This window comes from Dromiciops gliroides, chromosome 1, assembly GCF_019393635.1.
Source record: "Dromiciops gliroides isolate mDroGli1 chromosome 1, mDroGli1.pri, whole genome shotgun sequence".
Classification (NCBI taxonomy): domain Eukaryota; kingdom Metazoa; phylum Chordata; class Mammalia; order Microbiotheria; family Microbiotheriidae; genus Dromiciops; species Dromiciops gliroides.
Window position 1 is genome coordinate 475643193 of NC_057861.1, and position 12760 is coordinate 475655952.

At 35.5% G+C, this 12760-nt stretch overlaps 1 protein-coding gene across 1 annotated transcript; it reads right to left on the bottom strand.

The window, feature by feature from the left end:
* Positions 1 to 622: 622 nt before the first annotated feature.
* LOC122738409 (28S ribosomal protein S25, mitochondrial-like) lies at positions 623 to 982 on the bottom strand. The gene has a single exon (XM_043980461.1). It carries the CDS (start codon positions 980 to 982, stop codon positions 623 to 625), a length of 360 nt encoding a protein of 119 aa, XP_043836396.1.
* Positions 983 to 12760: the final 11778 nt, after the last annotated feature.

Here is a 12760-nt window from a genome sequence, read left to right on the forward strand (position 1 = left end):
TGAGGCTGGATTTGAACTCAGATCCTCCTGACCTCAGGGCCAGTGCTCTATCCACTGCACCACCTAGGTGCCCCTGATATTTTTCCAATTATACAGATCTGATTTTATTTGTGTGAAAAGTTTTTTATAGTTGTGTTTGTTGAATTCCTAGGTTTAACTTGGCAAGTAGACTCCCAAGTATTTTATATTGTCTATTGTTACTTTATTCATTCATTCATTCATTTATATATTTATCTATCTATTTACTATTATTTTAATTTTGGAGTCAATATAAATTATTTAATTAGCAAATTAAGCCTTTTCACATATACCCCCAGCCTTGCTTGGTCTTCTTGCTCCTTCAGCCTTGTGCTAGTGTCTAAAATAGGTCTTTTTTGCATACGAGGTAGGTTAGGCTTTCCTGGGCTCCAAAGAGAAGCCTGGGAACTTATAAGCAACTGGCTCTCCATCACCTGGCTTCTAAGTCCTTTGGCTTTCAGCGCAGGCTCAGGTGTTCCAAGTACCAGAAGCCTCCACCATGGGCCTTTAGTCTTAAGCATTGGATTTCAGAGCTGCTTTGTACTTGCCAGTCATCTCTTTGTGCAAAAGCACAATGGTGGGGCAGGGGACCTGTCCTTCCACTTCACAGATACTTTCCAACAGACAATATTTTTTGAGTCCAGTTAGCTGGGTGAGAGAGCTTCTTTTTCTCTTGCTCCTCCATCGTGAGGACTTCATCATTTTTCCCCAAGATCTTTCTGATATCCTGCATGATCTCTTTGTTGCTCTTGTCCTCTACTTCCACCAAGACCTGTTCACCAGAATCTAAATAAAAGTGTAGAAACGGCAATGGTGCCATGTTCTTGAACATCCCTATTTGCACCCAAGGATTTTTGTACTGAATCTGAGGAATGTTGAAAAACACAAATTTCCTGGCTCCCTTGCTCAGCTCTGGGTGGGTATTGCAATTCACTGTCATGACCTTAACTGAGCTCTTCAACATGATGTTGTCCCAGCTCAGCTACTTCAGGGGCCGCCAGATGGGGAAGCGCCCCTTCATCCTTATCTCAGAGGAGCCCACAGGTTTACAGCTCATCTACCATTACTTTATTTTTTTTTACATTTTATTTATTTTTGGGGGGTATAGAGCAATGAGGGTCAAGTGATTTGCCCAGGGTCACACAGCTACTAAGTGTCAAGTGTCAGAGGCCGGCTTTGAACTTAGGTCCTCCTGAATACAGGGCTGGTGATTTATCTACTGCACCACCTAGATGCCCCTCTAACATTACTTTAAATGGAATTTCTCTTTCTATCTCTTGCTGCTGAGCTTTGTTGATCATGTATATAAATGCTGATGATTTACATGGGTTTCTTTTATATGCTGCTACTTTGCTAAAGTTGTTGTTTCAAGTAATTTTTTAGTTGATTCTCTAGGATTCTATAAGTATGCCATCATATCATCTGCAAAGAGTGATAGTTTTATTTCCTCCTTGCCTATTCTAATTCCTTTAAATCCTTTTTCTTCTCTTATTGCTAAAGTTAATATTTCTGATACAATATAAAATAACAGAGGTGATAATGCAAATCCCTGTTTCACCCCAATCTTATTGGAAATCTAATTCTAATCTAAATCTAATTTAAATCTAATCTCCATTTTATATAATGCTTGCTGGTGGTTTTAGGTAGATAAAGCTTATTATTTTAAGGAAAGCTCCACCTATTACTATGCTCTCTATTCTTTCCATTAGGAATGGGTACTGTATTTTGTCAAAAGCTTTCTCTGCATCTATTCAGATAATCATATGATTTTGTTTAGTTTTCTTATTAATGTGATTGATTATGTTGATAGTTTTCCTGATGTTTAACCAGCCCTGAATTCGTTGTATGAATCCCACCTAATCATAGGGTATTATCCTGGTGATCACTAGCTGCAATCTCCTTGCTAATATCTTATTTACAATTTTTGCATCAATATTCATTAGGGAAATTGGTCTATAATTTTCTTTCTCTGTTTTGGCTCTGCCTGGTTTTGGTATCAACATCATATTTGTGTCATAAAAGGACTTTAGTAGACCTCCTTCTTCACCTATTTTCCCAATAATTTGTATAATATTGGAATTCATTGTTCTTTAAATGTTTGGTAGAATTCACTTGTATACCAATATGGTCTTGGAGATTTTTTCTTAGGGAGTTCATTAATGGCTTGTTTAATTAATTTTTATAATATGAACTTATTGAAGGATTTTATTTCCTCTTCAGTTAACCTGGGCAATTTGGATATTTGTAAATATTTTTCCATTTCATTTAGATTGTCAAATTTATTGGCATATACTTTGACAAAATAGTTCCTAATTGTTGCTTTAATTTCTATTTCCTTGGTGGTGAAATCAGCCCTTTCATTTTTGATACTGGTAATTTGGTTTTTTTTCTTTCTTTCTTTAATCAAATCTAATTTATTTTGTTTTTTTTATAAAACCAGCTCTTAGATTTATTGATTAATTCTGTATTTTTCTCACTTTCAATTTTATTAATTTTTCCTTTAATTTTCAGAATTTATAATTTAGTATTTAATTGGGGATTTTTAATTTGTTCTTTTTCTATCTTTTTTAGTTGCATGCCCAATTCATTGATCTCCTCTTTCTCTTTTTTATTGATGTAAGCATTTAGAGATATAAAATTTCCCTTAAGCACTGCTTTGGCTTTATCCCATAAGTTTGGCATGTTGTCTCATTTCTGTCATTCTCTTGGATGAAGTTATTGATTGTTTCTATGATTTGTTTTTTGACTCGCTCATTCTTTAGGATAAAATTGTTTAGTTTCCAATTGATTTTCATTCTCCCTTTCCATGGTTCTTTATTACATGTAAATTTTATTGCATTATGATCTGAGAATGATGCATTTACTGTTGCTGCCTTTCTACATTTGACTATGAGATTTTTGTGCCATAATACATGGTCAATTTTTTAGTATGTGTCATGTAGCACTGAGAAAAATGTATATTCCTTTCTATCCCTTTTTAGTTTTCTCCAGTTATCTATCACATCTAACTTTTCTAATATTTAATTAACTTCTTTAACTTCTTTCTTATTTATTTTGTGGTTAGGTTTATCTAATTCTGAGAAGAGAACATTCAGATACTCCACTAGTATAGTTTTGCTGGTTCTTTCTTCTTGTAACTCATTTAACTTCTCCCTTAAGAATCTGGATGCTATACCACTTGGTGCATACATCTCTAGTATTGATATTACTTCATTAGTTATCATATCTTTTAGCATGATGCAGTTTCCTTCCTTATCTCTTTTACTTTTGTTTTGTCTGACATAAGAATTGCTAACCCTGCTTTATTGAAGTCAGCGGAAGCATAATCTATTCTGCTCCAACCTTTTAACTTTACTCTGTGTGTATCTTTCTGCTTCAAATGTATTTCTTGTAAACAACATATTGGAGGATTCTGATTTTTAATCCACTCTGCTAACCACTTGCATTTTATGGGAGAGTTTATCCCATTCACATTCACAGTTAAGACTCCTTGGGTAGAGCCAAGATGGCAGAAGAAAGGCTCTGACTCTCCAAACTCTGGAAAAGCTGTCCACATACGTCCAAAAACAATGAAATAAAACAGTCTTGGAACAGCATAACCTGCATAAGAACAGAGTAAGACTCTTTTCCAGCCAAAGATGACTAAATTAGGTGACTGGTATCACCTTCTGTTCAGGCAGAGAGAGGATTGCAACACACTGAGCAGGACCAACCTCAAGCAGGTAGTACCACCAACCAAAGCCTCAGAATCTTCAGCTTCTTCTTCTGAAGCTCAGCTTGTGGACTCATCAGGGTGTCCAGTGGTTGGGGGCAATAGCTGTGGTCTCTGCTGTAACCAGGGTGTGGAGCCCACGTTCTGAACCAGCAAGCAAAGTTGAAGGGCAGTCACCCAGTGGGGAAATGGCACAGGCATGCCAAACTTCCACAATGGAGAATCAGATTTCAATCAGACTTTTGTTTCCAGATCAAAGAGAAAGTGGATTGTGGTTACTCACTGGCCAGGCAGACTGAGAAGAAGTTGAAACACCCCCTGAGCCAAGCTCTAGCTAGCTTGGAACAGTGTGTCCTGGAAGCAGTGCTACACTTTAAGAAGGACTTAAAAGCCAAGAAATAATGGATAAAGATGAGTAAGCAGAAAAAAGCAGAAGACCATAGAAAGCTGCTTCGGGGCAAGCTAGACAAGAATACGCCCTCAGAAGAAGAAAACAACAATGTTAAAGCTCCTGCATCCAAAGATTCAAAAAAAATATATGAATTGTTCTCAGGCCTTGGAAGTACACAAAAGGGACTTTGAAGAGAAAGTAGGAGAGATAGAGGTGGAGGAAAGAATGGAAAGAGAAATGATAGTGATACAGGAGGGTTATGAGAAAAAAGTTAACAGCTTGACAAGCCAAATGTAAAAGGAGATTAAAAAGCTCTCTGAAGAAAATAATTGCCTAAGAATTAGGATTGAATAAATGGAAGCTAGTGACTATGAGAAACCAAGACAAAGTCAAGCAAATCCAAATGAATAAAAAAATAGAGGACAATATGAAATATATCCATGGAAGAGCAGCTGACCTGGAAAACAGATCCAGGAGAAATAATTTGGAAATCAATGAACTACCTGAAAACTATGACCAAAATAAGAGCTTAGACACCATCTTCCAAGAGATTGTCGGGGAAAATTGCTCTAACCTAGAAGCAGGAGGTAAAATAGAAATTGAAAGAATTCCCTGATTACCTCCTGAAAGAGATCTCAAAAGGAAAACTTCCAGGAAGTTTTCCTCTTATATTATATTTATATATTATAACCAAATTATATATGTGTATATATACATATGTATATACACATATATGTGTGTATATATGTTTACATGTGTGTGGATGTGTACACATACATACATCCATATACATGCATATATGTGTACATGAGTGTATGTGTATATATGTGTATGTATGTATATAGATATAGATATAGATATAGATATAGATATAGATATAGATATAGATATAGATATAGATATAGATATAGATATAGATATAGATATAGATATAGATATAGATATAGATATAGATATAGATATAGATATAGATATAGATATAGATATAGATATAGATATAGATATAGATATAGATATAGATATAGATATAGATATTTATAGATATAAAATAGCTAAATTCCAGAAATCCCAGGTCAAGGAGAATATATCGTAAAAAGCTAGAAAGAAGAAATTCAAATACTGTGCAGCCACAGTCAGAATAGCACAAAATCTAGCAGTTTCTATATTAAAGGACTGGAGAACAGGGTATATGATATTCTGGAGGGCAAAGGAACTAGTAATAAAACCTAAAATCAATTACTCAGCAAAACCATGTATAACCTTACAGGGGGAAAAATGAGGTTTCAATGAAAAACAGTACTTTTAGGCATTTGTGATGAAAAGACCTGAACTAAATAGAAAATTTGACTTTCAAATACAAGACACTAGGGATGCATAAATAGGTAAATAGGAAAAAGAAATCATGAGGGACATTAAAAGGATAAATTGTTTACATCCTTACATGAGAAGATAATATTTTCAAATCATAAGAACATTATCAGTATTAGTGCAACTAAAGGGAATATACTTAGACAGAAGGCCCAGGCATGAATTGAATATGAAGGGATTATATATGGAAACATTTACCCTTGTTTCTGTAGGGCAAGCAGGGTGCGGTGGCTTGCGTTTTGAACTGGATTTGGGCTCAAGGCCTCCTGGGTCCATGGCTGGTGCTTTGTCCACTGTGTCACCTGGCTGATCCATGATGATATCTTCAAAATTAAGTGAAGGGTTAAGAGGAATGCACTGTAAGAAAGGGAAAGGGAGAGGTGGAAGAGTGTAAAGTAACTCACATAAAAGAAACAAGAAAAAGCTTATGGAGTGGAGGGGAAAATGGGGGAGGATCAGGGGTGTGAGTGAGCCTTACTTTAATCAGAATTGGCTCAAACAGGGAACAACATAAACACTCAAGTAGGTATAGCAATATATTTTGCCCTGAGGGAAAGTGGGAGGGAAGGGGAAAAGAAGGGGAGACATGAAGGAAAGGAGGGCATATTAGGGTGGGGGCAGTAAAAAGCAAAACTCTTTTTAAGGAAGGTTAGGGTGACAGAAGATAAAAAATGGAGTAAAAATTATTAATTGTTTATTTCCCACCATCCTCTTTTCCCCTTTGTTTGTACTCTTTTTCCCGTCTTTCACTCTATTACTGTTGGCCAGTGTTTTGCTTCTGACCACTGCCACCCTCAATCTGCCCTCCCTTTTATCAGCTCTCCCTTCCTTTTCTTGCCCCTTTCCCCCACTTCTGTCCTCCCTTCTATTAACACCACCCTTTCCCCCTTCCCCTTTTGTTTCCTTAAAGAGTAAGCTAAGTTCCTTTATATAAATGGGAATTTATTTTATTCCCTCCCTGAACCAAATCTGATGAGAGTAAGGTTGAAACAATACTCAGCCCTCCCTTCTTTCCCCTATTGTAATAGGTATTTTTGTGCCTCTTCATATGATGTAATTAACCCCATTCCTCCTCCCCTTTCCTCTTCTCCCCATATACTCATTTTCTTCACCCCTTATTTTTCTTTATATCATCACATCAAAGACAATTCATATTTATACCCTCTATGTATACTCATTCTGTCTGCCCATATAGAGATATAGTTCTCAAGAGTTATAGGTATTATCTTCCCTTGTAGGGATGTAAATTGTTTAACCTTATTGAATAACTTTCCCCCTGTTTATCTTTTTAAAGTTTTCTTGAGTCTTGTATATTAAGATCAAATTTTCTATTCAGTTCTGATCTTTTCATCAAGACACTTTGAAAGTCCCCTATTTCATTGAATGTTCATCTTTCCCCTGAAAGAGAATGATCAGTTTTGCTGTGTTGTTGACTCTTGGTTGCAATCCAAGCTCCTTTGCCTTCCTGAATATTATTTTACATGCACTGTGATCCTTTAATGTTGAAACTGCCAGGTCCTCTGCAATCCTGACTGTGGCTCCATGATATTTATATTGCTTCTTTTTGGCTGCTTGGAGTATTTTCTCCATCACCTGATAATTCTGAAATTTTGATACCCTATTCCTTCAAGTTTACTTTTTGGGGTCTCTTTCAGGAGTTGATAGGTGGATTCTTTCAATTATGATATTATCCTCTGATTCTATAATATCAGGGCAGTTCTCCTTGATAATTTCCTGGAATATCGTGTCTAGACTCTTCTTCTGATCATGAATTTCAGACAGTCCAATAATTTTCAAATCGTCTCTCCTGGATCTTCCAGGTCAGTTAGATTTCTTATGTATTTCACATTTTCTTTTATTTTTTTCATTCTTTTGATTTTGTTTGATTGATTCCTGGGGTCCCAAGGACTCTTTAGCTTCCATCTGTCTAATTCAAATTTTAAGGTATTGTTTTCTTCAGTCAGATTGTGCACCTCCTTTTCCATTTTGCCAAATGAATCTTTTAAGGAATTGCTTTCTTCTTTCAATATTTGTGCTTCCCCTCCAAGCTGTTGATTCCTTTTTTATAATTTTCTTGTGTTGCTTTCATTTCCCACCCCATTTCATTCAATGGAATTTAAAAATCCTTTTTGAGTTTTTCCAGGAAGGATTTTTGGTCTTGAGACCAATTTATCTTCCCTCTTGAGCCTTCACATGTAGGCAATTTGAGAGTATTGTTCTCTTCTGAATTTGCATTTAGCTCTTCCCTGTTGACACAGAAGCTTTCAATGTTAAGAGCCCTTTTCTGTTTCTTACTCATATTGTACCTTTTTTTTTTTTTTTTTAAGTTGAGGTCTGCTCCTGGGGCACAAAGATCACTGAAAGAGGTCACTGTTTCAAGCTTCTTTTGCTGGGAGATAGGGTCTGTGTCACTGCCTTTCTACTCTGAGGCCTCTGTGGCTTGTAGATTCCTCACCCCCTTGGGCTTGCTCCCTGTGCTTGCTCCAGGTGCTGGGAAGGCTGGGCCCAGTTGTGTCTGCCCCATGGGTGGCCATCTAAATGGCAGCTTACCCTCTCAGCTTGTGCTGGAGGATCTCACAACTGGCCTGCTGGGACATCAGCTTGCTGATCCAGTATCAAGGGGTCTCTGTTGATCTGCTGTTGCAAAGAGCATCTGCTGACTTGCTCAGACCTGCTATGTTCTGCTCTGTGCTGTCTGATCTGCGTGGTGCTCCCCTTTTGCCCAATTGAGAGTGACCTTTCCTGAAGTCTTCTAAATTATCTCAAGTTGGAAGATTGTGTTTCTCTGTCTTTTTGTATCTTCTGTAGCTTCAGAATCCATTTAGAGGCTTGATTTAATGTTCTTTTTGAGGGATCTGCAGGACAACTCAGGCAACTTGCTGGCTTCTCTCAGACATCTTTGCTCCACCCCCCTACATGATTTTTACATCTTTTTTTATTTAAATGATGGGATAAACAAAGAAAATGGAAAGCACTTGTCAAGAAATTTAAACTATATTGAGTTTCAGTTTGAAGTTTATGGAAATTATTATATGTATGCTTTGGAAATGTCTGTCTATAGTAAATAATTTGCAAATAAATGAGTTAAATATGTATCAATATGTGTATGTTTCCTGGTCATATATAATATAGCTATCCTAAGAAAAGAAGGAATATCAAATATTAGCTTCTCTGAACACCTTTCATATATCCTACCACCTTTCTTTGTGTTTGTATTTGTGTGCACACTCATTTGCATGTGTGACATTTCATTTTCTGTGGGAAGTACAATGGCTATGATGATTTAGAAATCTTCCTAATCACTTTGACTATCAGTTGGTGATTACAAAGGTGAATTTAGAGCTAGATTATTAAAAACAAAAAACCAGATCAGTATGTTTTCAATGTCTCAAATCCTAGAATAATTTAGTACTTACTGCCAAGAATATTTGGATTGTCAAAACTTTAAAAGTTTAGCGTTGATGTACATATCTATCTATCTGTTATCTCTGTATATATATATATATATATATATATGGCTATAACTATTGCAGAAAATGGCAAACCACTCCAGTATTTTTGCCAAAATGAAATCCCCATGGACTGTGTTGGCATGTACTTAACAACTGTAGATAAAATAGAGATAAAATAAATTGGCACTGAATTACTTAATTGGACATATATTCTAATATCAATATCAGTATAGAAAGATATATCTGTTTATATATATCTATTTTTATACCTTTATACAGATATAAAGCTATATATCCAACTAAATAATTCAGTGCCAACTTAATTCCAAAAAGGTGAAAGCATTCTAAAAGCATTATCTGATTTTCCTTTTAACCTTTGTAGAAGTAGAAAACATTATTAGATGCTGCAGAGTAATGGAAGGCTTTGTTATTTCATTTTTGAAGAGAAAACACATAACCATTTGAGGGCATTACCAAAAATATAACACAGAAAAAAATACTACAATTTTTAGGTTATAAAGAGTTTCGTACTTTTTAATTTGAGATATTGTTTGTTGCTACCTATTGCTTATGAAGGTTAGCTGAGCTTCAAAAGATTCATGGACTTTTAGAGTCAGAGAGGAATTTTAGAAATTTGACTTCTATGAGTGTTCTAGGAATTCAAATCATTACCAAACCAAAAATAAATAAATAAATAAATAAATAAATAAATACAAAGTACTTGTTGAAATGGAGTTTGGCATCACTGCGAATATTCTCTTTACTTCATCTTCCCAATTTAACTAGTCATAAAGTTCTGTTGATTTTTATTTCAAAATGCTTCTTCCAATTATAGCTTTCTATAGCCTTATGAAAAATTATCTAAATCACTATTGATTAGAGAAATCCATATTAAACCCACTCTGAGGTACCACCTCCTACCTACCTGATCAACTAATATGGCAAAAAAGGAAAATTATAAATATTGGAAATTTGGGGAAATTGGGACACTAATGTATTGTTGGAGTAGTTGTGAACTGATCCAACCATTCTGGAGAGGAATTTGGTACTATACCCAAAGAACAATGAAACTGTTTATATCCTTTGTTCCAGCAATACCACTATTAGTTCTGTACCCCAATGAGATAATTAAAAGGGAAAAGGACCTACATATACATATACAAAAATACCTACAACAGCTCTTGTTGTTGTGTCAAAGAAATAGACACTAGGGGAATACCTATCAACTGGAGAATGGGTGAACAAGTTGTGGTATATGAATGTTATGGAATACTATTGTGTTATAATAAATGATGAGCAGGTGGATTTCAGAAAACCCTAGGAAGACATATATGAATTGATGCTGAGTGAAGTTAGCAGAACAAGGAGAACATTGTAAACATTAATGAAAACAAATGTGTGATTTTTAACTATGATAGACTTCTTCTCAGTATTATAGTGAGCTAAGCCAATTCTAAAAAATCATGAAGGAAAAAACTATCTACACCCAGAGAAAGAAGAATGGAGTCTGAATGATGATCAAACATCCTGCTTTCACTTATTTGTGCTTTTCCTCTTTTATTCAGTTTCTTCTTTCATAGTATGACTAATTTGGATATATGTTTAACATGATTGCACATTTATAACCCATATCAGATTGCTTACCATTTGGGGAAAGGGGAGAGGAGGGAGAAAAAATCGGAACTCAAAATTTTATAAAAATGAAAACTATCTTTACATGTAGAGATTCATCAAAGTAAAATACTATTATTTTTTTAAAAGCAAAAAGAAATGCTTCTGCCATTCCCTTGCTTTCATAATTGACCAAACCTTAGTTCACTTTGCCACTATTTGCCTGAAATGCCTCATCAGCCTCTTTAATTTTCATGCTGGCCCTATTCTCTATCCTCTATTATGTATTGACATCAGATTAATTTTTTCTACTACTGATTTTATCATGTCACTTCTCTTAAAAATTTGCATTTTAAAATCTACAGAAGAAGTATGATGGATGATTATGGGCTACTGTGTCTCAAAGCAGAGAGAAGCAATGATGGGTAAAGCCCTTTAAAAATGGCAAGATACCTAAATAAGTAAAGTAATACCAAGGTTTTTATAAGTATGAAAATAAAAGGGGGGCATGACAATAAGAAAAATATTAGCCAAAAATCGTGCCAAGATATTCTCTCTTTCAAGGACAGTAAAAGCACCACATTTGAATCATATCATAGTCTTATATATATTTATATAAATGGTCTAGTAATGACACTAGAAAAAAAGTTTTAAAAGCAACAAGATTTGGGGTGGTTAGGTGACGCAGTGGATAAAGCACCAGCCCTGCATTCAGAAGTTCAGGAGAACCTGAGTTCAAAACCGGCCTCAGACCCTTGAAACTTATTAGTGGGGTGACCCTGGGCAAGTCACTTAACCCTCATTTCCCCTCAAAAAAAATCATGTATTTATAAAGGGTATCACTGTTATAGGTAAAATAATTGAGAATACGTTGTTGAAATACTGACATTGGTCCATATGTACTTAACTGTGTTGGCAAGAATTATGACCTAAGTTAAACAGATACATGATTAAATGTCTTTGTGACTCAGGAAACCCATTTAGATGTACACCTGGGAAACTTTTGTTTGTACCAACATAGCAATTGTAGAAAGAAAGACACATGATAATTGCTTTCACAAAATCTAGCCACAACAATATTATTACTCTTCTTAAATGATTGGCATATGACTATAGCATCAACAAAAAGACTCATGTTGACTGAATAGACTAAAGTATATAATGAATAAGAAATTCTGAAAAATTCTGTCAAAAAAAGATATAGGTGGCCAATGAGGGTCTTCCCTGGTCACTCAGAAATTTATTAAAAGCCTTCTATATAACCAAAAATGTAATGAAGACTGAGGGTACAAAGCAAGACTAAAAACATACATTCTATTGGGGGAGAGAAAATAAATATATGGATAAATTTATAGGATAAATTGAAGTTATCAACTGAGAGAAGGCTTTATTATTAAGATAATGAGTAGAAGCTTCTTGCAGAAGAAAATACGTAACTGGAACTTGTGGGAAGCCAAGGAATTTAAGAGGTGGAGATAAGGAAGATGGGAATTCTAATGGGGGAGAGCCAGTGAAGATGCTTGGTGGTGGGAAATGGAGTGTCTAATGAGAAGAACAGCAAGGTACCCAATATCCTTGAGTCACAGAATATGTATAAGGGCAGAAAGGTATAAAAAAGCCTGGGAAAAATAGAAATGGGTCATTTTCTTAAGGGCCTTATAAACCAAGCAGATAATTTCAAACTTGACCCTAGAGTAAAATTGTAGTAAATCATTATCATCATAATTGAATGTGTGTGTGTGTGTGTGTGAGAGAGAGAGAGAGAGAGAGAGAGAGAGAGAGAGAGAGAGAGACATTATTGAACTTTCACCTTAAGAATATCTTTGTCAACTGAGTGGAAGATGTATGGGGATGGGGAGACTTGAGTCATAGAGACTAAGAAGCAAACATTTGCAATATCCCAGGTTTGAGGTATTGTGGGATAACTGTGGGTAATGGGTATGACCTGAGGATCCAGAAAAGGAAACGGAGAAGGAATGTTTAGGAAGATAGAGGAAGAACCAAGGGAGAGCAGTTGTGAAAAAGCCAGAGAGAAGAGAGGATAAAGGAGAAGAGGACAACTGACAGTTTCAAAGGCTTCAGAATTATGAAAACTGTGATGTTTAAAATCTAAATTGTGGTCACCTTAAATCAGAAGCTTTAGCACCAGTCTAGCCTAGAGTTCCAGCCTGGTTGAGTTCTTCCTGAAGTCCTCCTCCACAAGCCTAC

Bases quoted from the DNA above. Each gene is read 5' to 3' on its own strand.
- LOC122738409 (XM_043980461.1), bottom strand. From the start codon at position 982: ATGTTGAAGAGCTCAGTTAAGGTCATGACAGTGAATTGCAATACCCAC.